Source organism: Microtus oregoni, unplaced genomic scaffold (genome assembly GCF_018167655.1).
Source record: "Microtus oregoni isolate MIOR12 unplaced genomic scaffold, Mior012 000012F_ref0000307, whole genome shotgun sequence".
NCBI classification, from domain to species: Eukaryota; Metazoa; Chordata; class Mammalia; order Rodentia; family Cricetidae; genus Microtus; species Microtus oregoni.
This window is the reverse complement of record NW_024543071.1, coordinates 49,994,075-50,020,134: the sequence shown is the minus strand read 5'-3', so window position 1 is coordinate 50,020,134 and position 26,060 is coordinate 49,994,075. Positions and strand designations below refer to the sequence as shown.

Here is a 26,060-nt window from a genome sequence, read left to right as displayed (position 1 = left end):
TTTTTTTGATTTTTAGATTTTTTATTTTTACTTTTATGTGTTTACATGTTTTGCTTGCACATATGTCTGTGCATTATATGAGTGCAGTTCCTGCAGAGGCTAGAAGAGGATGTTGGATCCTCTGGAACTGGAGAAGAGGAGCCAGTTCTCTTAGCTGTTGAGCCCTCTCTAACCCCTTAAGTATGAGCTTAATGATTCATCCTACCTTTTTATTTCTTAAAACTTAATGGGTTTATTTTTCATATTGTAATTAGGTTTATTGATGTGGGGTGTCCTTCTCTGTATGTGTTGCTTTTATTGGTTGGTGAATAAAGCTGTTTTGGCTAATGGCTTAGCAGAGTAAAGCCAGGCTGAAAATCTGAACAGGATAGGGAGAGAAGGCAAAGTCGAGGAGACACCATGTAACTGCCGAAGGAGAAAGATGTGAGAACATTACCTGTAAGCCACAGCATGGTGGTGATACATAGATCAATAGAAATGTGTTAATTTAAGATGTAAGAGCTAGGAATACGCATGAGCCATTGGCCAAACAGTATTGTAATTAATATAGTTTTGTGTAATTATTTGGGTCTGGGTAGCTGGGAAACGAAAGTGCAGTCTCTGTCAACAATTTATGGAGTGCTGAATAGTATCTTGATAATGGGCAAAACTTTATTTTCATTTGACTGTTGGAACCTCATAAAGATATTAGATTATATAAATGATATTTCTGATAATTAATTCTCCTACATCTTCATAGTCAGATCTGTTTATTCTTACTTTGAGGAAAGGGCACCTCTGCTTGATAAATCCCCTGAACCTGCTTTGAGAACCTTGTGCAACCTACAAAGAGTCAGTTTTCTGACATAATAGCCTTTTTACATTAAGGTGGCCTGGGAGCTTCTGATGAGATACTTAGAAGTAAATAGCAGAAGGTGCTCTTTGAGTGTAGTTGTTTTTTTTTTTTTTTTTTTTTTTTTGAGATGGTGTTTCTCTGTGTAGCCCTGGTGGTCCTGGAACTAGCTCTATAGACCAGGTTGGCCTTGAACTCAGAGATCCACCTGCTTCTGCCACAGTAGTGCTGGGATTAAAGGCGTGTGCCACCACCATCCAGCAACTTTTTCGGGGGAGACAATTTATAGCTCATTTAAGTCTCATATTCATTATGTAGCCCAAGCTGGCCTTAAGCCCCCGATCCTCTTCCACCTGCTTCTGCTGGGATTCTAGGTGTGAGTCACAGCACAGGCAATAATAGCTGCATCTTTTAAGACAAAATCTTAGCAAAAATGAGGCAAAGGAATAAATAATGACTTCCTGTTTATTTTAAGGGATAGTGTGGGGTGCAGAAAGGGCATGGGGCAAATGTAGTATTTATTTTGTTTTTGAACCTTATTTAATTCTTTGTTTTGTTTTTGTTTTTTGATATAGGGTTTCTCTGTGTATCCCTGGCTGTTCTGGAACTCACTCTGTAGACCAGGCTGGCCTGGAATTCACAGAGCTCTGCCTGCCTCTGCCTCTTGTGTGCTGGGATTAAAGGTGTACAGCACCACCACCTGGTTCCTTTTTTAATTCTTTAAGAAGTTATGCTTTCTTGGGAGGCAAAAGCAAGAGGATTGCAGTTTGAAACCAGACTTCCTTGGTTCATAGTCAGGATTCTGTCCCTCAGGCCAAGAAATTTCTTAAAAATCGAGGGAATAGACCAAATATCCCAGAATTGAAACCCAAGATAAGGATTTTTTTTCTCTTATACCTTTGGCTGTCTTGAAACTCACTCTGTAAACCAGGCTGACCTTGAACTCACAAGTGTTGGGTTTAAAGGTATGCATCAGCATTGCCTGGCTAGATAAGGATATTCTCCTTTTTCTGTTCTGAACTGGAAAGGACTTACATGTGACAGGAAGAGAGAGCACAAAAGTAAGTGCACTAGGACAGTAGCCTGGCCCCAGCCAAGGATAGCAAACATAGTCTTCACCTGTAATGGAGGCTGCAATCACACAACACTGTTGACTAGTGGTCCAGGTGTATAGTAGCTCTTATATCTTAATCTTAATCATATATATATATATATATATATATATATATATATATATCTTATATCTTAAGTTAGCCCATTTCTATTAATCGATATATTGCCACGAGGCTGTGGCTTACAAGTAAGGTTTCTGGTGTCTTTCTCCTTTGGTGCTACATGGCTTCTGCCTGCGTTCAGTTTCATTTTTCTGCGTACCTATATTCTACCCTGCCATAATAGGTCAAAGCAGCTTCTTTATTAACCAATGGTAATAAAACATACTCATAGCATACAGAGGGGAATCCCACATTATTCACCCCCTTTCTGCAAGGGTTTTGTTTTGTACTCATTTTGGCTTCTTGTTTCTTTCTTTTATGATTTTGTATATAGATATTGCAAGTGAATTCAAAGAGCAGTTGCAGGCACTGATACCATATGTACTAAACCCATCTAAGTTAATGGAAAAGGAGATCAATGGCTCAAAAGTCACTTGCCGAGGACTGTTGGAATATTTTAAGGTAAATAGAAATTTTAGTTCTAAATTTAGGATTTTTTTGTTTTGTTTTGTAAAATTGATTTTGATATTAGTAGTTTTCTTGGGGAGATGGTCAGAGGCATTTTACTACGTTAGTGTCCTTCGAGGAGAGGGCCACTGGGTGGCAGTATGGGCATAAGAACCAAATGATATTCTTTTTTTTTTATTTAAAATTTTTTTTTATTGAGAAAAGAAAAAAAACATAAACAAAAAACAAGTTTCCACCTCCTCCCAGCCTCCCATTTCCCTCCCCCTCCTCCCACCCTTCTCCCCCTCCCCCCACTCCTCTCCCCCTCCCTCTCCTGTCCACAGAGCAGTCCGGGTTCTCTGCCCTGTGGTAAGTCCTAGGTCCTCCCCCCTCCGTCCATATCTAGGAAGGTGAACATCCAAACTGGCTAGGCTCCCACAAAGCCAGCACATTAAGTAGGATCAAAACCCCATGCCATTGTCCTTGGCGTCTCATCAGCCCTTATTGTTCGCCATGTTCAGAGAGTCCGGTTTTATCCCATGCTTTTTCGGTCACAGTCCAGCTGGCCTTGGTGAGCTCCCAGTAGATCAGCTCCACTGTCTCAGTGGGTGGGTGCACGCCTCATGGTCCCGACTTCTTTGCTCCCAAATGATATTCTTTGTACTCTCTTAGTCATTACTGTGTCTTCAAGGAAGATGGTGTGAACAGGAGGTGGTTAGGAGATTGCTGTGAGTAGGCGATGCATGTAAGTGGGATGCAGCTATCTCCAGGTGATGGTCTCTGCCCACAGGTCCTGGTGAGACCATTGTGCATGGGGGCCTGATTGGAATCCTGGCCTTGGTAGGCTTGTACTGCTTGAGAGAATTTTCAGATAACTAAAAATGCTAACATGCACTCAGAAGTGTGTCGTGCTTCTGCTAATTCTTGATTGTTGATCTAGGGGTTTTAGGAAAATGCAGTTGTGTGGTCTCACCATTTTAAAACATGAGCAAAATACTTTAGAATTGTGTTTTTGTGATTACTTCTATGTTTCTATTTTAAGGCATATATTAAAATTTACCAAGGAGAAGATCTGCCTCACCCCAAATCCATGCTTCAGGTAATAAATTCTTTGGTATACTAAATGACTTGTTTTAATTGCTGGAATTGACCCCGATAAGGCATAACTCAGTGTTGAAGACCAAAGTGAGACTACTCCTTTTCTTTTGTAGCCTGACCTTGACTTCTAAGAGCACATTTTGCAGCAAGTGTGGGTATCCTCTGCTTCAGCTGTGTTCTCTTTAGAGCAGTTAATGCATTTGGGGCTGCTCTCCTTTCATGGCAGACTTGGGGAACACTGCTTTGCTATACCCAGCTGAAGCATAGTTGCTGTGTTGGACAAGTAGCTTCAAGTCATTGGTGTTTTACTTTAGTAGAACTTCTGGCTTTTGTCCTTGGGATTCATTGGTCATTTGCTTAAAACAGAAATAGCTTCTTGCTCTGATACTGAATATGTGGGTATTTATTGTTAAATACTCATTTCTTTAGTAGGAAAATGGTTTCACCAAATTGTTGGACCTTGTGATTGATAGTCTAATGAAAAATTTCCCCTTGTGTGTTTTGGTTTTTTGAGACACGGTTTCTCTGTAGCTTTGGAGCCTGTCCTGGAGCTAGTTCTTGTAGACCAGGCTGGCCTCGAACTCACAGAGATCCACCTGCCTCTGCCTCCTGAGTGCTGGGATTAAAGGCTAGCACTACCGCCGCCTGGCTCCCTTGTTTTTTTAATCTCTTTTCGAGGCTCTTGGGATTAAACCCAGGTGCCTTATACCTTATAGGTTAGGTAAGTGCTCTACCACCGAGCTTCATCTCCAGTTCAAAGTATGCCACTGTTAGAAATTGAAGTAAAGGAAATGATATATTCTTGGGTTTTAGAGGTTTGGTTTATGCTAAAGATTGTCAGGATAGATGTTTTGGCACAAAAATTGACTAAAGTCTGTTATATGGAAAGTTGAGTTATATGGAAATGTAAATAATGACAGGTTGCTAAAAAAGGAAGAATGGGAATAGGAAGAGAGATGTTTTTGCTTTGTTTCTGGGAAAATGTTTCAAGAAGTATTTATAGTTCATACTTTTCTTTCTTAAAAGGCTACTGCTGAAGCCAATAATTTGGCAGCTGCAGCCTCTGCCAAAGACATTTATTACAGCAACATGGAGGAGGTATGTTGGTAACACCTTTTCCCCTGGAGTGTCTATCTCCTGAGCATGACTGTTAACCTCAGAGGCCCAAACTTTATCCTACTCAATGTATCCCTTTTGCTTGAGATAAGGTTTTATGTAATAGGCTGGCCTGAAAATCACTGTGTAGTGAAGGCTGCTTTAAATGTGTGATTGTACTGCCTTTACCTTACTAATGCTATGGCACAGCAATGTGCCTTAAAGGTTTGTCTTCACTTATGATCTTGTGAATGTATGCCACAAATGTGAGAGTATTCGTGGAAGATGGTGTTGGATCCTCTGAAGCTAAAGTTTCAGGTGGTTGTGAATGGCTTAACATAAGTGTTGGAAATGTAATCTGATTGTCTGGGAAAGCCCTCTTTTAACTACTGAGCTCTCTCTCCAGTCCCTGCCTAATGTGTCTTAAGATGTTGAGACACAAAGCTATTTTTCAGGTCATCCTGGTAATTGGGATGTTCTAATTATTACTTTTTTTAATTTAATTTTTCTTTTATTTTGAAATAGAAGAGTCTTTCTATGTAATTGGAATCTTCTAGTTATTTTTGTTTTTCTGAGATGGGTCTTGATATGTAGTTCAGGTTGGTCTCAAACTCATGACAATCCTCTCGTGACAAGACTCCTAAGGCTTGGATTGTAAATGTGTGCCATCACGATTGTTATTTCTTTTCTGTTAAGATTTATTATTTATTAATGTGTATGTTTGTATCTGTAGATAGCTGAGTAGGCCAGAGGTGGGTATTAGATCCCCTGAGCTCTAGTTATAGGTTGTGAGCTTTCTCATGTGAGTGCTGGGAACTGAACTCTTGATTGTATGCAAGAGCAGCAGGAGTTCTTAACTGCTGAGCCGTCTCTCCAGCCTCCCAGTGTCTGGTTATTAACCATTTCTGACCAAGCTTTCTCAAGAGTATCTTTGTTCTTTCTGATTAGTATTAACGCTGTTTTTGTTTTTGTTTTAAAATTGGCTATCATATTTTTATGCGAGGCTTGCTATGTATCTCTGGCCTGGAGTTTGTTATGTAGACCAGCTCCAGCTCCATCTCTTGCCTCTGCGTCCTGAGTGTTGGGATTATAAATGTATATTAGTATGTTTGGCTTTGGCCTTGGCTATTTGTCTTTTCTGACTTAAAAAAAATTTTGCATTGGTGTTTTTGCCTGCTTGTATGTTTGTGTGAGAGTGTTGGGTCCCCTGGAACTAGAGTTACAGACACTTACGAGCTGCCATGTGGGTGTAGGAATTGAACCTAGGTCCTCTGGAAGAGCAGTCAATGCTCTTAACCACTGAGCCATCTCTCCAGCCCCTTTTTTGACTTCTTATTGAAGGAGAATCTCGTGTAATCAAGGTGGGCCACAAGCTCTTTAGTAGCTGAGGATGACCTTGAACTTTCTGATCCTCCTGTAGCTACCTCTGGAGTGTTGGAATAATACATGTGCACCACCATACTGATATTTATGGTATTGAGATTGAACCCCCAGGGTCTGTGCATACAGATACTAGGCAAATACTCAAATACTCTACAATGTGATTTATGTCCTCAGTCTCCCTTGAATATTTTCTGAAGTTAACTTTCAAGCTTTTTTTTCTAAAGCCTTAAGAGCATTCTAGTCTTTACTGTGTCTTTTTACTTTTTTTATTTGGCATGTACAAGACTTTTCATCATGTGTTTTTGTCATTTTTAGGTTTGTGGGGGAGAGAAACCTTATTTGTCTCCAGACATTTTAGAAGAGAAGCACCAAGAATTCAAACAACTTGCTCTGGACCACTTTAAGAAGACCAAAAAGATGGGCGGGAAGGATTTCAGCTTCCGATACCAGCAGGAGCTTGAGGAGGAAATCAAGGAACTGTATGAGAATTTCTGCAAGCACAATGGCAGCAAGAACGTCTTCAGCACCTTCCGAACCCCTGCAGTTCTGTTCACAGGCATAGCAGCATTGTACATAGCCTCGGGCTTCACTGGCTTCATTGGGCTTGAGGTTGTGGCCCAGCTGTTCAACTGTATGGTTGGACTGCTGTTGATAGCACTCCTTACCTGGGGGTACATCAGGTATTCTGGTCAGTATCGTGAGCTGGGTGGAGCTATTGACTCTGGTGCAGCATATGTGTTAGAGCAGGTGAGTGATGCTGGCTGAAGCTGGGGGTCTGTGGTGATTGTTCTGATGTTGTAAAGTTTGGAAGAATTTCATAGTGAAAAAGGGTTAATCCCATTTTCTAATGGGTGGGCTTTATATTTAATTCTTTTTTAGTATATTAATATTTAGTCCTGATATTTTGTTTTAATGCCTAAAAATAACCCTTTAATGCAAAAAAAAGAGTCTTTGATCTACTTTGTTCCTCCTAGGGCAGTTTTATTTTTATTTTTAATTGTTTTGGTTAACATATAAAATAGTGGGGTTCTTTATGGCATCTTCATATATACCATCATTTATGTCTCCAAAATGCAAATATTTTGGGGGCCGGGTTTGAGACAGGGTTTTTTGTGTAACAGCTCTGGCTGTCTGTAGTGATCTACAGACTAGCCTTGAACTCACAGAGATCCACCTGCCTCTGCCTCCAGAGTGCTGGATTTAAAGGTGTGTGCCACCATTACTCAGCTGCAAATGGTTTTTGAGATTGATGTAATCTCTAGGGTTTTTTATTTTTAAAGTCTTTAAAGTTTATTTAAATTTGTTAATATTATGTGTGTTGTGTTGCATATGATATGTGAATGTGGGTGTATGAGACCCAGAGCACAGGATGTGGAGGTCAGAGGACAACTTTGCAGAGTCAATTTTTGCCATTCACCTTTATATGGGTTCTGGGAATTAACTCAGGTAGTTAAGGTTGAGCAGCAAGTATTTACCTGATGAGCCATCTTGCTAGTCCATTTAGGGTTTTGGTTTTTTGTTTGTTTGAGATAGTTTTATGTTGCCTAGGCTGGTTTCAGACTTCATAACGTAGAAGAGAATGAACTGATTCTGCACCTCTAAAGAGATCTTAAGTGCTACAACTGCTAAGGGTATATGCATATCCTATATGCTACACCTGGCCGAGCTCCAGTTTCCATACATTATTTTTGAGACAGGGTCTTTCCATAGTCTAGGCTGGCCTCGGGCTCCCTGTGTTATGCAGAATTGCCTAAAACATACACTTTCAACCTTGTGAGTGCTGAGATTGTGTTGCAGGTGTGCACCACTGCAGCCAGTCATTTTGTGTGTTTTTAGTACGGTTTGTTTCTTTCTTTGGCATAAACAGACCAGTTAGGTCAACAGTATTAAGCTGGGGAAGCCTCCGCCTCAGCAGAGGAGCAGATGCTCCACTGGCTCTTAGGATCAGCTGTGGCCATGTTTCCTCTCACCACTGCGGTCTCATTCACCGCTGTGAGGAAAGCTGTTAGAAGTTATCACCTAGGACTTAGTTTTTTATGCTGTGTTGTAGTTTATTAACTAATAGATTAACTAAATGGACTTTTGCAGGCTTCTTCTCATATTGGCAATTCTACTCAGGCTGCAGTGAGGGATGCCATCGTTGGGAGGCCACCTACAGATAAAAAAGCTCAATAGCAAGACCCAACAAGAGCCCAGTCAGCCGCTGGATTTCTGCTAATGCCACCATGGGTCCAGTTCCAGAGGAATGGCCGAACTGAGAGCATCCTGGAAGAGCTGAGACAGGGCACTGTAATAAATGAACCGACCTCTCCTGTGGTTTCCCGTTCCACTTGTCTTGGAAGCAGTTCTTTTTCTTGCTGTTACAAGCCCAAGGCTACTCTCTTCTCTGCTTTGTGCACTTTAAGGGGTGGGGGTGGGGGCGCAGCTTTTAAGTCTCTGATGTGCCACATAGTGCCTTTTAAGACAATGCCTCTGCAGCCGTGAAGACTGAGGAATGGAGGACAGCCTCAGGAAATGCGGTTTTGGATCGAGTTCTCTTTTGGATTTTAGTTTTGTACCTTTGAAAATTTATTTTTCAAATGTTTACAGAACTTGAAAAAGGCTCAGAACTAAAGGCCAACTGAAATAATACTTATTACACTTAAACAATTTCTCCCAGTACTGGTGATTGAACCTAGTGCCTGACATGCTAGACAATTGCCCTAGCCTGGAGCTGTCCCCTAGCCTGCTTGACTGTGTAGTTTCAGGTCTTTAAATTACTTTGTTTCCAGGTTGGCTGTGAGCTTCCCATCTTCTTCCTCCCTCTCTAGCTTTTTTGAGTAGCTTGAATATAGACCTGTGCTACCATCCATCCTTCAGAAACCTTATTTATATGAATTATCTTTGCTATGCAACATGGAAAAAATTAAATCATTTAATAATCTGTGTTGGAGAATATAAGGTCTTTTATATAGGCTGGCAGTTTTGTTGAACTTGCTTTTTTACTTTTATTCCTATAGCTTCTTCCTAGAAAAGAGGTAAACAGTCCTTTAAAAGCCAGTGGTTCATAATAAAAGGTATGAGTGAGATACTTCATGGTAAAATTGTAGTTTGAATTTGTCTTGGTCAGATTCACTGCATATTTATGTATGTATGTGTTACTTTTAAAAATAGTTGTTTTTAGTGGAGAAAAGACATTACCAAATATTACTTCTTTTAATTAATGTTCAGTTACATATTGCTTAGTGGTAATACCAAATAATCTGATCTAAAGTTTTTACTTTAGATCAAACTTTAGTTTAAAACTGTAGTCAAACTTTTTATTTTATTTTTTTGGTGGTGGAGGTGGTGTCTGACTGTGTTGCACTGACTGGCCTGGAGTTTTTAATACAGACCAGGCTAGCCTTGAACTCATAGAGATCCTTGTGCCTCTGTGTGCCACTGTGCTTGACCCCAAACTGCTTTTTATTCTGTGAACTCTCTAATGTTCATAATATCAAAGCTAAACTGTTAATGACTGACTTAAGGATAGTTGCTCAGACTCTAAAATTTCCTTTTTTACTTTTACCTCGATTATGTGATAAAGTTTTATCTTTTAGTTTTTTTCCCTTTGATTTTGTAGTGGTGAATTACTGTGGATTTAAGCCTTAAAACATGCCTACAGGTATAGAAATTGTAATTTTTTTTAAAGGTAATTTGAAAGTTTGTTTTGGGAAGGAGATAGAATGGTTTTGGCCAAAGCTAGTGTAAATTTATGTACATGAAATATGAATGGAAGGTAGAAAAAAAGGTAGAAAAAAAAGTCTTGTATTTAATTTCCATATCAGAATTTTCTTCTAAGTTTTCTAATCAAACATTTAACAAATCCTAAATTAATATTAAGCATTTTACATATTTTTCTATTATCTTGTCCTGAAGTTCATAGTAATTTTTCCTTTCGCTGTGCCATCTGGGAACAAGCTTGTTTTGAAACTGTTACTGCTTGTGAGTGATGGCTGACCTTGGAAGGGGTTGGAAGTTCAGTCCTGCAGCGTGCAGGGTTTTCAGGTAGTGTCCCCTGTGTGAAAGCTTGTACTGAGTGATGGGTTCCCAGTGCTGAGATTGGGTCTTGTTATATAGTCCAGGTTAGCCTATAACTTTCTTTGTAGTTTAGTCTGGCCTTGTACCTAAGGTCTGCTATCGCAGCTTTTCTGAGTACTGAGCTTATAGGCGTGTCCCCATGCCCATCTCTGTTCTACGCTTTTTGTTTGTTTTGATTTTTTTTTTTTTTTGAGACAGGATTGCTCTGTGTAGTTTTGGAGCCTGTCCCTGGAACTAGCTCTGGCCTCTAACTCACAGAGATCCACCTTCCTCTGCCTCCTGAGTGCAGGGATTAAAAGCGTGCACCACCACCACCCGGCTGCCCAGCTCTACTCTAAATGGTGAGAAAAGATGATATGAGAAAGATTTGCTGTAATACTTCTATATTACATCTGTGTATGAGTTTAAGGTGAATGTTCCGTTAATTAACTTACTCTGCTTCTGGAACATGTTTATGAAGTTTTCTTTGAGCCGGGCGGTGGTGGCACACGACTTTAATCCCAGCACGTGGGAGGCAGAGGGAGGTGGATCTCTGTGAGTCTGAGCAACCTGGTCTACAAGAGCTAGTTCCAGGACAGGCTCCAAAGCTACAGAGAAACCCTGTCTCAAAAACCAAAAAAAAAAAAAGTTTTCTTTGAGGGTTCTTAGCTGTTTTCCTTGGCCTCTTTTCTAACTTTAAATTGTTGACTTTCTATCACAGTTTTTCAATACAAAATGTCTTTAATGAATGGCTAGAAATAGTCCTGAGGATATTCATAACTGGTGAAGGATTCTGTTAGCACCTCCAGCCTTTTGTTTGTGGGTCAGGGACATGGTATAGGAATCAGACTAGTGTCCCCTGGTCAGACCATGCTTTCTGTGTGTGTGGTGTTAATTTCTGCACTCCTGTCAATATGTGGAACACATTCCTATGAACATAATGGAGATTTTCATTAAAAATAACTCACTTTAGAAGAAACTAAATGTTGCCAAGATATCCTTGGTTTTGTTTTGGGGGCCCCAGGGCTGTGTGTATGGCAGGCATTTGCTCTATCCACCGAGTCAAACACTTCAGTCTGCCTCTTACCATCAAATGGATAGAATCGCGCCTTTGATTCTTCTGCTGAGAAGTCTCTCTCATGATTTATCGCTTGCTGATAAATGTCATACATCCCTTTTGAAGAGTACCAAAAATCTGTTTCATGGATGCTTGTAACTTCTCTTTTATTTCTTTTCTTCTTCTCTCCCTCCACTCTTCTCTTTTCCTTTTTCTGTGCAGCTCCAGCCAGATGTTTATGTTTGATACTTGCTTTATCCTGGGTCAAGTTGCTGTGAATGTTTGTGTTTAATTTGCTTTCTCTCACTTGCTTAAGGCAGACAAGTGCATAGGCACAAGCGTTGTGTTTTCTTTGCAGTTTCTTTAGGAGGTCACACACTGGTACCTAGGATATGTAAATGAGATAAAAATTCGGTAGGTTAATTTCAGCCTAAACCCCCAACCCCAAAAAATTTCCCACCAAAAAATAACAGGGAAGTATCAAAAGATCTATTTTGTTGGTGCCTTTTTTTGAAATGTAATGATGAGTTGGTTTTTCCATCACGTGAATACTTTTTTTTTTGTCAGGAACAAGGCCATAAGCAAGCCTCATCTAGCAAAATATTCCCTGTCCAGTGTGGTTGGTTGTAGTGGGATACAGTTGTTTTCCTCAGGAACTGACTGTAGCTCTATCTTGGACACTGGTTTCATCTACCTTTTCATGCTTTAGATTAATCTGTGGGGTGTATTGAAAGAAGCAGACTCTGCTTTGTATCTAGGGATTGTTGCCGTGGTTTTGTCTGTACCCTGAGATCCATCTCTTACAAATACCAGTAAGTGACTGGTGGGTGGGGGGATAAATGAGGGAGAATAAACTGATCTAGGAATGGGAGTACCCAGACAGGAAGTGCCCTTTGCATTTCGAGCAGATGCCTGAGGTCTGCTGCCAGGTCTGCTCATCGAGAGTTTACTATGTTTAGAATGATCAGGGTGCCTTAATTAGAGGACTGTCCAAACTTTTTAAAGCTGTCATAGTGCCTTCTCTTATATACCTGCCCTCATGCGCTAACAGGTGATTAGGATTTTTTTAAACAAATGTTGATAGTATTCCCTCTCATACTCTGAAGAAGCCAAGTTGGGCACTGCAACTTGAATCCCTTAATTTTTTGTTGTTTTGTTTTGAGAAAGGGGCTCAATATATATCCCTGGTTGTTCTGGAACTTACTGTATAGACCAGGCTGGCCTTGAGCTCACAGAGATGAGTCTGTCTCCTTTCGAATCCTGAAATCTTTTATATACAGAAAACCCTGAGGTACTAATATCAGTAATGAACAAAGGATGGGATTGTAAGTATGAAAGTAGTCATTGTGCACCCCACAGCAGGAGCATCACAAGGTAGCCCTTATCAACAGACAGGCTTCCTATGGGAAAGAATTTCATGTGCCAGAGTGCAAGTTTAATGTTCAGACCAAGGGAAGGTCACATTGATGCCCAAACCTCTTTAGTTCAGGTCATCAAAGGTGTTATGGATGTAAGCCTTAAAAGAGTTTAATCTTGAACATACACAAGGTATCCTGAATTTTACTTTAAAAATGAATTGTTATAAGAACTTTTGCTAGATCCTTGCCTTTGAATGGCTTTAAAACAATACAGATTTCTGAAATGCAGTGGGAAGCAATGATGCTGTTCTGTGTTAAAGGCACATTTCCGTTTCTTTTCTGGGTTGTACATTCATTTAATGGATTAAAGAGCACAATGCCATGTTACCTGTGTTTGTTGTCACTATTCTTTCTTGTGGAAGACCCGTAGGACAGAAGGGGCTTGGCAAGGGGAATTGGTGACCTGGTCAGAGGTGGGGCGATGGCAGGTCAGCTCACTTAGCCCTCCCTCCACAGTGATTCTTAGTTAGCAGTGAGCTGGAAAGGCTATTTCAGCTGCTTGAAAATCAGCAGTGTGTAGTCTTGAGGTTTACAGTATCTTCTAGTTGGCTGCTTGGAGCCAGAGCCAACTGTAGTTAAATAGAATCTCACAGTGGGGTGGATAGAGGGAGATCTGTGTTGAAATATTTTCTCTCCACTGATGACCAGGGAGGCAGTGGGGAAGTAGTACTAAGTTTCTTCAGTCCTGAGAAAGGTCACTATGTAGCCGTGGCTGGTCTGGAGCTCAGTATGTAGTCTGGACTGGCTTTGAACTTACATATCCACCAGCCTCTGCCTTAAGTAAGACCTTAAGAGTGCTGGGATAAGAGTATGCCACTACACTGGACTCACCCCCCTTTCCAAGACAGGATTTCTCTGTGTAGCCCTGGCTGTCCTGGAATTCCCTCTGTAGACCAGGCTGTCCTCAAACTCACAAAGATCTGCCTGTCTCTGCCTCCTGAATGCTGAACTTAAAAAGTATGCTCCACCATCTCCTGGGTTTTCCCTCCCTCCCTCTGTTCCCTTTGAGACAAACTCTCATATTGCCTTTCAACATAGTCATAATACATGATGAACAATGCCTAGAGGAGGTGTGAGACGCCAGGAAAAAAGGCAGAGGACCCTTTACCTCAAATGCATTTTGTTCCCTGGATTGTTCTTAGGCATGATTTCATACTGCCTGTGACAAACATTTGCAATCAATTTTTAAGACATGTTTGTTCCTGTTGGATGGAACATAGCTGTGGAGCCCAGTCTGATGAAAGGATATGCTAAGTGCTGTCCTCAGTGTACCCTGAATCTGGATATGGCCTTCTACTTTGTTTTTGTGCTTTCCCACATGCCAGACAGTTGTTTTTAAATTGGTCTATCCTGAGAAGTTCTAGGAAAGGGCTACTCTGTTAATAGTATGTGCTTACTGGCGTTTATTTATTTACATGTTTTTCTGAACCCAAATGACTTCCTTGGATCACTGCTTTGTTATGTTCATGTACACTGAAATTGAAGTAGTCTGCAGTGTTAGACTGTAGTTCTCACCATTAAGGTACTCAAATCCTGGCTTTTGAAGACAGGTTGGCATAGGTCAATGAAGGTCAACAGTTACCCAGGTTGGCCTTAAATTTAATATGTTTCTGAGGATAAGCTTGATTCTGCTTTGACCTGCCTTGTGCTGGGAATTTGTGTTGGGAATGGAATGAGGATGTCAGATTTTCTAGAAGTGTACTATTGTAATAGAAGAAAAGACAGTACAGAGGTTCCTCCATCTTATATTTGTGGAATTCATTTTGTTTAGCTAGAATTTGAACTTGATAAAGAATCTATGGAAGATAACCCAACTTCATTCTAGGAATCTCAGGTCAAAATGCCCTAGCTAACTTAGCTTCTGGCAAATTGCCTGCTTGTGCAAAACCTCCCTGTTAGCTGCTAAGGGAGATGCCATGATGTGGTTTCTGCCTTTAAAAATCCCTAGCTCTAAATACTGCATTGGGTCCTTAATACTTGTGTAGTCCCTGCTGGCTGAAATAAAGACTTTCAATTTGATATAAACTTTGTCTGAGTGGTCATCTCTAATGGGCTCCTTATAACATGGAGTCCCCCAGCAAGATCTCCAGAGACTGGATCCTGACACTTTAGGGCCCTTGGGATCCCAAGATTGGTGAAGAGCACACCAGCTAGAGGGGACTCCTAGAGGGTGTGCAGCTTGAGATGTTCTAGGGCCCAGGAAAATCCTCTCTGACCATGTTTTGTTGCTGAGAAGAGACACCATCCATGGCAACTCTTATGAAACATTTAGTTGGGATGCCTTACAGTTACAGAGGTCCGCTACCATCATGGTGGTCTGCGGGCAGACATGGTGCTGGAGAAGGAACTGAGAGTTCTACATCTTGTTTCCTACCCCTGGCCCACAGAGTTTCTCTTTGTAACAGCCCTGGCTGTGGCTGACCTAGAATTTGTACTGTAGACCAGGCTGACTTCAAGCTCACAGAGGTCCATCTGCCTCTGCCTCCTAAGTGCTGGCATTAACGGTGTGCATGACTACCACCACCTGGCTGAGTTCTACATCTGGCAATAGGAAGTGATCTGTGTCCCTGGGCGTAACCTGAGCACAGGAGACCTCAAAGCCCACCCCCACAGTTACACACAAAGCCATACCTCCTAATAGTGACACTTCCTATATGGACAGAGATACCCAGGAGAGTCATGCTTACCTCTCCAACTCTGGGAAGCAGAACTAAGTAGCATGTAGCTGTGCCCTTAGGCCCGTGGCTGTGCTCTCAAGCCTACAGGCCATGGCTGGGAGAAACCTCTTTGTACCATGGCCCATGAGAGATCGTGGGATCCCGCGATGAAGTGTATGACTATGCTCTCAAGTCCAAAGGCAGCATGGAGGTCATATACCTATGTGCATCCTGCAGGTCATATACCTAGGCTACAACCTAGAGGAAAATAAACAGATGCTTTCCCATGACATTTCAGCCACCCTGCAAACCTCCACTCCCACACCAAAACAACAACAACAACAAAGTACAGGAATTCTGGGGGGCAGTTGAATACTGCCAGTTATGGAGAGTGGGATTTGGCCAACCTCTACTATGCCAACACTGGGAGCACGCAGACTTTGAACTGAGACTGAGGCCTAGAAAAAGGCTCTGGAGTCTGCTCTCTGGCCCTGGTCCTCCAAGACATTACTAAGCCATTCCACTTGTAAGTGCATTGCCTAGGGGGTCCTCACACAAACCCTGGGATCCTGGAAAAGGCTGGTGGCTTATCTCTCCAAGAAACTTGTCTATGTCTGTCACAGCCAGATGGCCATATAAGGGCCATAGCTGCTACTGCCCTGCAGGTAAAAGAAGCTGAGTAACTAGAGCAGGAAGTGTTACTGACAACCCCATACTCTGTTGAGACCCTCTTGAGGAGGGCACCCAAGAGATGGATGTCTAAAACCTGGGTGGCTCAATACCAAGCCTTGCTTCTGGATCAACTTTGTGTTTGGTCCCACAAGACATCAATCTTCAACCCTGCCAGACTTCTTTCAGACAACAACCCTATGGGTCCTCTACATGACTTTCTTGAGGTAACTGACCTGATCCAATCAATCAGGCCTAATTTGACTGATGGTGGTGATACCAGATGACGTATTCTTCACAGATGGTAGTAGTTTCACCCAAGATGGGATCAGTTATGCAGGGGGCAGAGGTGGTGACCTAAGATGAGACAATCTGGGCAGTCTGTATGCAGGAGAACTTCAGCTCAGCGAGATGCACTTTTATCTTTGAATCAAGCACTCCACTGGGGAAAGACAAGGCTATCACCATGTACATTGATAGCCAATATGCATTCGTCACAGCCTGTGTCCATGGGGCTCTATATAGGGAAAGAGGATTGCTAAACTCAGCAGGAAAATAAGTCAAATAAAGAATAAATCTTAGCCCTATTAGAAGCTATCTGGTTACCCAAGAGGATGGCCATTGGCTATTGCAAAGGGCCCTAAGAAGGGGATTCCCCAGAAGCGAGAGTTGACAGAGCAGCTGATTTGGCTACTTGGGAAGTGACCCTAGAACTCCCCAATTCTTTTTATTTTTTTCTTTTTGTTTTTTCTAGACAGGGTTTCTCTGTAGCTTTGTAACTTGTCCTTGAACTAGCTCTTGTAGACCAGGCTGGCCTCGAACTTACAGAGATCCGCCTGCCTCTGCCTCCCCAGTGCTGGGATTAAAGGCGTGTGCCACCACTGCCCAGCAGAACTCTCCAATTCTTGCTAGCCCTGCTAGAGTTCATCTTACTGGACAGCCTGAGACACCCCAGGTGAGATTGTGCAACCAAACTGGACACACAGATAAATAAGGATGGTGAATGTTGCTGGATGGCAGGCCCATCTTTCTCATGAGTCTCATGAGGCAACTGGTTACAGAGTTCCATTAAACCACCCATCTAGGAGCCACAAAAAGGACCGAATTTCTCAGACCTAGGTATTATGTTCCAAATTTGGAAAGCCCAAATTAAATGCATCACTTTTAGGTGTGCCAGCTGTGCTCAGTTAAACCCCAAAGATGGAAGAAAGATCCCACAGAGGATCCGAGTCTGGGGGACATTGGGAGTTGTGCTTTATTGAAATCAGGTCTACTGTTTGTGCTATAATCATTTGCTGGTGTTTATAGGCAACTCCTGAGGATGGGTGAAGGCCTATCTGACCAGAATAGAGAATGACCCAATAGTTACTAAGAAACTTTTCAGGAAATAATTCCTAGGTTTGGGCTGCCCCTAGCTTTGGGGTTTCACAATGGCCTGGCCTTCATGGCTAAAGTGTCTCAAAATCTGACAAAGGTATTAAATATTAACTGGAGATTGCATTGTGCATTTAGGTCACAGAGCTCAGGTCAGATAGAAAGAACAAATAGAGCTCGTAAGGAGTCTTTGATCAAATTGGTCCTGGAAACTGGTGAAAAAGTGGCTCAACCTCTTCCCTTTGCCCTGCTCAGGGACTGATGTGCTCCTTACAGGGAGGGGCTTACTCCTTTTGAAATGGTGTTTGGGAGATCATCTCCCATCCTCCCCAACACATTCCCTGGCAGAAATGCCTAATCACTCCGATTCCAAGTCCCTGCAAGCTTAGCAGGAATTTGACAGGCCATCGACCCAATGGTGAAGGGAATCCTGCCATCTCCCATCTCCAAACTAGTTCTAACCCGGAGACTAAATGAGCCTGCCCTACTCAAAACCACACCCCCATTCTATGTGTATTTGTCTGTGCTATATTCCAGGTAGATGCCTATAATGGGGATTAGAGGAGGGGCCATAGTGGTCTAGATTCAATGTTAACAAAGGTTGAACTTGCCCCTTTCTGGTTCCCAACCTAGTAGAGGCGGGATTAGTTGGTACAACTGCCATTGGCACCTCGACCTTGGTTGTCAGAAACCAAAACTTTAGAAACCTCAGTTTCCAGGTAGATTTAGGCCTAGGCCATTTGGAAAATTCTATTTCCAGGCTGGAGAGCCAAGCTGACTCCTTTGCAGAACTAAAGGGGGCAAGACATTTTTTATGAAACAAGAAAGACTCTGCATAGCTTAGGAGAAACTTCCTGTTTCTATGTCAACTAGTCAGTGGTAACTAGGGAATACCTTACCATGGTCAGGGAAAACCTTAAAGAAAGGGAAGAAAGGACACATAGAGCAAATAATTAGTATGAGTCTCTGCTTACCTGGTCCTCATGGCTGACCACCTTAATGTCAGCAATAGCCAACCATTGATTCTTATCCCGATCAGGCTAATGATGGGACTCTGCATCCTCAACTGCATGGCTAACTACATCAAACAGAGAATAAGCTCAGATAAACTACTGGTCCTTTGGACCAATTATGCCCTCCTAGAACAAGAGGAGTCAACTCCTTGACTCATGCCCATAAAACCAGTGACAATGTGACAGAGCAAGACAGTGAAAAGCTCCCTCCATCTTGCATTCTTGCTTAGGCCAATTTACGTTTAACTAGAATTTGGGCTCCTTGATGGAGAATGCCCTGAAAAAAATTACACAACTCTATTTTAGGAATCTGAGATCAGGATGCCCCAACTAACTTAGCTTCTGTTAGACTGTCCATTTCTGCACCTGCCCCCCACTAACCAATTAGCTTCTGTTAGACTGCTTGCTTGCATAAAACCTCCACCTGCAGCTATTAGATGTGGTAACCGATGTGGTTTTTGCCTTTAAAAACCACTTCCTCTAAATACTTGGTGGGTCTTGAATAACTGAGAGTAGTTCCAGCTGGAATAAAGACTTTCACTTGGTTGTATACTGTGTCTGAAAGGTCATCTTTGGAGGGCTCCCTGATAACACTCTACCAACTGAGCTATGATTTTTCTTTTAGAGGTTTATTTATTTAATGTATATGAGTGCTTTTTCTTCATGCCCATGTGCACACCAAAAGAGGGCATTGGATTCTGTTATAGACAGTTGTGAGCTGCTATGTGTGTGCTGGGAATTGAACTCAGGACTCCTGGATGAACAGCCAGTGTTTTTAACCACAGAGCCATCTCCATGATTTTTTTTTTTTTTTTTTGGTTTTTCGAGACAGGGTTTCTCTGTGGTTTTGGAGCCTGTCCTGGAACTAGCTCTTGTAGACCAGGCTGGTCTCGAACTCACAGAGATCCTCCTGCCTCTGCCTCCCGAGTGCTGGGATTAAAGGCGTGCGCCACCACCGCCCGGCTCCATGATTCTAGCCAAGAAAGATTTGTTCTATACTTTGGAGTCCACTGGGTGGGCTCAGCCCTCATTCTACCTTCCATCCCTGATTACTGATTGTGTCAGTGTTATTCTAGGAGGTTCTTCACAGGTTGGCGGGGGAGGAACAGAAAGGGGTGGAGTAAAAACAAAGATCCAATACTTGCAGGCTATTACTGTTGCCCTTATCATTAGGACCAATTTAAGGAGTGTGGGCCCAGTTGTGGCTTCTCTTCAATGCTGACACTTGCTTTAGCTTACCTGGTAGCTGCTTCTAAGACAAGTCCAGCTTCAATGGGTGCCCAAGTGTAAAACCCACACTAGGCACTGGGGAAAAACCTCCACAGGGCTCTTATCACTGTGCAACACATTATCTGCTGTGGCAGATGGTTTTTCCGTGTGCCTTTGGGGAGGCGAGCAGTCTCAAATGGCTCTAGCCTTATGTCATCCCACTTAAATGTCACCAGAGGAAAGAGTCTTTAATTTTTATTAAAACTCCTATCTATTAAAAACATGTTTATCTCCATTCCAGAGAAGGCTTTTGGATGGTATGGCTGGAATCATGCCCTTTGTAGTCAGCGCTGGCCCAGGGGCTAAGGCTCAGGAAAGTCAGACCTAGGTCACAGATGATAATCTGCAGGCTGCTCCTACCAGAGTCGCCAAAGGAAAGACTGTCGGCCAGCCCAATGCAAGAACCCACTTCACTCCCGAGTTACCCTCACTCAGCAGATTGAGACACTTAAGCCTGGTACACTGCCTAGGGGAAAGGTTCTGGAATGCTCTTTTGAGGGCAGAGATGTTTATGCTCCACATCGATGCAGGAGGTGTGCTTCAGGGCATTTCACCCAGGATTGATCCTCTGGTCTCTACAGCAGTACTTTGGGGGTCTCAGAAGGAGGGGGTTTGGAAGAACACTTCATTTCACTGTTGTCTTTCATGAAATCCTGACAAACTTAGAACTGGCATATTCACCAAGCGTTACCACAGCAACCTGGACACATGTGGTAACCCTGTATTCAGTTGGCTAAAGGATCCATTCCCTGGGGAGAAGGCCTGCTCTGGCTGGCTGTTAAGCAACATGTTCCCTTGTGTTATCCAGGAGCCTCTGCTCTCTGGTCCTTGTGTAGAGCAAATAGGCATCACAGCCAGCCCCTGCTTACCATTTAACTGCTAGCTCACCCCTGCGCCATCCTACAGTGGCCTCTTCTCCACCTGCTCAGTTCCTCATGGGGTCTGTGCATCCTCTTCAAAGCTTTCCTCTTTCCACTCAGGCATAGTGAAAAGACGGCAAATTCTTTAAAAGTAATTTTGCTACCCTCTTTTCCAGAAGCAGAATGGGTTTGTAGAAAAGACTGGAAACTGCAGGCAAGGGACATATTGAGTCTTGTCTACTTTGTCAGGCGCTACGGTTTAAATGTTCCCCAGAGTTTGTGTGCTGGAAACTGAGTTCCCAGTGCTAGACATCGACGGCATTTAAAAGATGGGACTGTTGGGAGATGACTGGGCAGAGCCCTCACGGATGGACCAAACCCTTTGTCATTAGTATGTAGTGGGAGGAGAGGCTCCATCAAGAAAGCATCCTGGTTCTGTGATCTATGCAGTGTAATGTTGTGCAGTGCTGTTATCATGTCTTGGTGCAGCTCAAGGACCTCACCAGATGCCAAGCAGTCTCCAGAGTTGTGAGCCAAATAGACCTTTCCCGTATTTGTTGCCCAGTTTCGACATGTTGAGGGCCATCTAGTGACAGTGACAGCACCAAATAACAGCGTCTTGCTGAATATTACAGAATGGGGTGAAAAGTAAAAATTCGAAGCTCTCTGACTAGACTATTGCCATTCAATTTGTTTTGTGTCTGGTACAGTATTAGGAAAGATGGGCACTGGAGATTACAGCTGGGCCCATGTAGAAGCAGAGCGTGAGGAAAAGCAGAAGCCAACAGGGGCTTCCAAAAATGCTCCTGAGTTGGGGAAAAAGCTCAGTGATAGGGCTATAGCTTGCCTAATGCTGCCTTCTACTCCCAGAACTACTACTGCACAAAGTATCTTCCATCTTTGGTTTATTTGTTTTATTTATTTTATTACAGCTGAGAGAGAGAGAGAGAGAGAGAGAGAGAGAGAGAGAGAGAGAGAGAGCACGCGCTAGCGTGAGCATGTGCATAAAAAAGAACTCACATGCCATGGTGCATATGTGCCGGTGAGAACTTGCAGGAGTTCACTTCTCCCTCACCGTCCGAGTCCTGGGATCTAACGCAGATTGAAACTAAGGTGGCAAATATTTTTTACCTGATGAGCCATCCTCTTACCAGCCACATCCTGGGTTAAGATGACCTTACGGTCACTAGCCCAATATGCTCAGCAGTGCGTTGGTTGAGGAACAGAGCACATAAAACAATGGCGTTTATTAATGCTGACTCTCCTTATCAAGAAGCCGGTGAGTATCCTGTGATGTGAATGATCGTGTGCCTCTCGTGTGACTCACACATCCTGATCGAGGACTTACCACGTGGCAGACAGTGCTCGGCAGGTTAATGAGCTCTTCCTTAAGAAATATATTCTTATACATTGCCTAATAGCATCAGCGACCGTTTTATAGATGAACAGAATGAGGCTCAGAGGGAGCTACACACTGCATTCTCTTAAAGTAGCAAGGGCAAGGCTAGGGTTTGGTCTGACGAGCCTCACTTCAAAGGCTCAGTTTTGGTGAGGCCCTCACTTCTTCCTGCGACTAGCACCACACCGACAGTCAGAAACATAATCTCCATCTCTGAGCTCACCTGTATCTATTCCACCCTCATCCTGTACAACCACGAGGTGACGGCCATGGAGGATAATATTAATGTCCTCATTAAAGCAGCTGGTACCAATGTTGAACCTTTCTGGTCTGGCTTGTTTACAAAGTCCCTGACCAATATCAACACTGGAGCCTCATCTGCAACATAGGGGCTGGTGGGCCTGCTCCAGCAGCTGGAGCCTCACCAGCAGGTCCTGCCCTCTCTATTGCTGCTGCCCCAGCCGAGGAGAAGGAAGGGGAAGCAGAGAAGGAAGAATCTGAGGAGTCTGATGACGACATGGGCTTTGGTCTTTTTGATTAAATCTCTTTTGTTAACATGTCCAATAAAAGGTTGAACCCGCTTAAAAAAGAAGAGTACATTTTACTTCTGTGGAGTCCAGGCCCATCACAGAGCAAGGGGCTCTGCTTGGCCATCCATTCACTCGTAAAATACTATGTGCCATTGGGAATATATATGCAGACATCTGGGAACACATGACTTAGAGTTAAATGTCTTTTCTGCTAGACCTACGATTTCTGTTGCCCCTGCCACTCCCATTTGTACTCTATGTTGACCAGGCTGGGCTGGAACTTTCAGGTTCTAGTGATCTTCTGCCTCAGGTTGCAGCTGTATGCTACCAAACCCTTGCCTTTGGCTGGCTTTAAGTTTCACATTGATCTGTAGGGAGAAGCAATGAAACAACTCTACTCTCTGGTCCTGGCTGGCTTTCAGAAATAAACGGGCATGAAATAAATGAACAGGAGAAAAGGCATATAGATTTCTCGGACTCAAGTTTTGTGTATCATAGGAGTTTGCATGGAGAAATGAAGGTTTATGGATTTGTGGAGTTTTGTGAATCATAGGAGTTTGTATGGAGAAATGAAGATTTATGGATTTGTGGAGTGTCCATGAGGCCTGAAGTATCACTCCCAGAAAGAAATAGGAAGTGTGAAGAAGAGGAGGAAGGAGAGGAGACAAGGACCTCAAGAAACATCTAGGGAAGACTCAGTTATTCCTATACTGTAGACAAAGAAATGCTTAAATTCAGTAGGAAGACTGAAAAGGCGAGTTATTACTATCTTTTGGGGTGGTGTTGGGAATGGAATCCAGGGCGTCTGGGTGATGGCTTCTTTCTGATACAGTGAGGGAAGCTGTCATATGGGAATTTCACTTCCTGCTTTGTTACTGTTTATTTTGTTTTTGAGACAAGGTCTCACTACGTGACCCTGACTGGCCTTGAACTCACAGAGAGTTCATACCTCTACCTCCTGAGTGCTGGATTTAAAGGCACTATCACTATCCGGGCCTCATCTTCTGCTTTTAAGAAACAGAAAAGAGCCGGGTGGTGGTGGCGCATGCCTTTAATCCCAGCACTCAGGAGGCAGAGGCAGGCGGATCTCTGTGAGTTCGAGGCCAGCCTGGTCTAGAAGAGCTAGTTCCAGGACAGGAACCAAAAGCTACAGAGAAACCCTGTCTCGAAAATCAAAAAAGAAAAGAAAAGAAAAGAAACAGAAAAGAGCATTATAAGAAGTTAACAGTCATATTGTGTAGCAGCAGGGACCTCTTGTTCATCCCAGCTGCTCAGCTGCTTAGCCCCAAAATAATCACACAGAAACTGTATTAATTAAATCACTGCTTGGCCAATTAGCTCTAACTTCGTATTGGCTAACTCTTACATCTTAATTTAACCCATTTCTATTAATCTGTGTGTCACCATGAGGTCGCAGCCTACCAGCAAAGTTCTAGCACATCTATCTCCCAACTCTGCCCTTCTTCCTCCCAGCATTCAGTTCCGTCTTCTCCACCTACCTAAGTTCTGTCTTATCAACTAGGCCAAGGCAGTTTCTTTATTCATTAATGCTAATCACAGCTCACAGAGGGGACTCCCACATCACCTTCCCTTTTCTGTTTAAATAAAAAGGAAGGCTTTAACTTGAACATAGTAAAATTACATATTACAAAACAGGTATCAAGCAAGAATTTCAGTTACAATATTTATATCTACTTTATCTTTTATCATAACTAAGAAAAGCTATAGCTGGGCTGGAGAGATGGCTCAAAGGTTAAGAGCACTGACTGCTCTTCCAGAGGTCTTGAGTTCAATTCCCAGCAACCACATGGTGGCTCACAGCCATCTATAATGAGATCTGGTGCCCTCTTCTGGCATGCAAGCAAACATGGAAGAAATGTTGTATACATAATAAATAAATCTTTAAAAAAAAAAGAAAAGCTATAGCTATAACTATAAATTCTTCAACTCCATCAAAGACTCCAGAAAGATATAATATTACCTAAGTAAACAGGAAGTACATTGTAAGCAACTTCCAAAACTCTAGAATTGACAGAGACATCTTGCTACCTGGACAGTCACCCAAGAGTTAGCCAATAAGAAGTTATAGCTAATGGGCTAAGCAGTGATTTAGTTAATACAGTTTCTGTGTGATTATTTCGGGGCTAAGCTAGCCAGGCGGCCAGGATGAACAAGCGGCCCCTCCTCCTACAATATTGGTCCAAAATGTTTATTTTGCTTTTTCATCTGTGCTAGGGTGATGCACTATATTAAACACTATGGTTTTATTCACATAGCTTTGATTACAGAAACTAATAAAGTATCTCTGAACACTGAAAAGGAAACCAAAAAGCTTACACATTTCAAGTTCCTCTATCAAAATGTCAGAGGGTGTACTTTTTTAATTTTAATTTTAAAAACTGTTTTAAGATTTATTTTTGTTTATTATTATTGTTAATAATAAACAAAATTTATTTTGTTTATTATTATTGTTAATAATAATCTTATTATTAAGATTTGTTTTAAGATTTATTTATTTATCCAAGACTTAGTAGGTTCCAAGACCTTAGCATAACTGAGAGAAGTGCTGTTCAGACTGCAAAACTGAGCAGGTAGACAGCACCACCTACCAAAACTACAACAAAGGCCCAGTTCATCGGAGCCCATAGTTCTGGGAAAGTCTCTAAATGCACTAACCTTGCTTTTTGGCTTCTGTAGTTCCGTTTCTGGCTAGCTGTTCTTGTTAACTGAGGTATGCCAACTCAGGACATGGTTTTTGTATTTAAAAGCTCACCCTGAGAAAGGCTTAGTGCTACACTGGGATCCTGAACACCCAACGTGATCACTGCCCAGCTAATAAAGACTTTTTATTGGCTTAAACCCATGTCTGAGCAGTTGTCTCTGGTGAATACCCCACAACAATGAGTATGTGTTTTGTATACATGTGTATCACGTGTGTGCCTGGTGCGCAATGATATCAGAAGAAGGTATCAAATGCCCTGGAACTGGAGTTATCTGTGGTTGTGAGCCACTATGTGGGTGCTGGGAACCAAACCCAGGACCTCTGCAAGAGCAGCAAGTGCCTTTAACCCCTGAGCTATCTCTTCAGCTCCATATTACTGATGTTGTTGTTGTTATTGTTGTTGTATTTTCAATATTTGAGGCAAGGTTTCTCTATGTTCCCCTTAGAACTCACTATGTAGAGCAGGCTAGTCTCCTGCACACAGAGACAGGCCTACCTCTGCTCCCTGAGTGCAGGAACCAAAGGCATGAACCACTAGGTCCAGTTATTTATTATTATTATTATTATTTTTAAATATTTTTATGCTTTATTTAACTTTATTTTATGTGCATTGGTGTGAAGGTGTCAGATCCCCTGCAACTGGATCTTCAGACAGTTGTGAGCTGCCATGTGGATGCTGGGAATTGAACCCGGGTCCTCTGGAAGAGCAGTCAGTGCTCTTAACCACTGAGCCATATCTCCAGCCTTATTATTATTATTATTACTATTATTATTATTATTATTTTGGAGACAAGGTCTCACTGTTGCCCAGGCTAACTTGGAACTCATGACAGTTCTCCTTCCTCGGCTTCCCAAATGCTAGGATTACAGACGTGTCCCACTCTCGAGTGGAAGACATAAATAACCCTTCTGTATGATTCGTGTACAAAGATAACAAGTAATGTGACATGTTCTTACATATTAGGCACGGATAGAGGAGTGTGTG

General features: G+C 42.4%; 1 protein-coding gene and 1 pseudogene across 2 annotated transcripts in view; both read left to right on the top strand.

The window, feature by feature from the left end:
* Atl3 (atlastin GTPase 3) overlaps positions 1 to 12,909 on the top strand; it is a 45,438-nt gene extending 32,529 nt beyond the window's left edge. For both annotated transcript variants that reach the window (XM_041660783.1, XM_041660784.1), the window contains exons 9-13: positions 2,381 to 2,508; positions 3,536 to 3,592; positions 4,618 to 4,689; positions 6,385 to 6,816; positions 8,158 to 12,909. In XM_041660783.1, the coding sequence (XP_041516717.1) occupies positions 2,381 to 2,508; positions 3,536 to 3,592; positions 4,618 to 4,689; positions 6,385 to 6,816; positions 8,158 to 8,244 (776 nt within the window). In that variant the 3' untranslated portion in view covers positions 8,245 to 12,909. The remainder of the gene's footprint in view (positions 1 to 2,380; positions 2,509 to 3,535; positions 3,593 to 4,617; positions 4,690 to 6,384; positions 6,817 to 8,157) is intronic.
* An 8,754-nt stretch (positions 12,910 to 21,663) lies between these two features.
* LOC121454770 lies at positions 21,664 to 22,364 on the top strand (annotated as a pseudogene).
* The last annotated feature ends 3,696 nt before the right edge of the window (positions 22,365 to 26,060 follow it).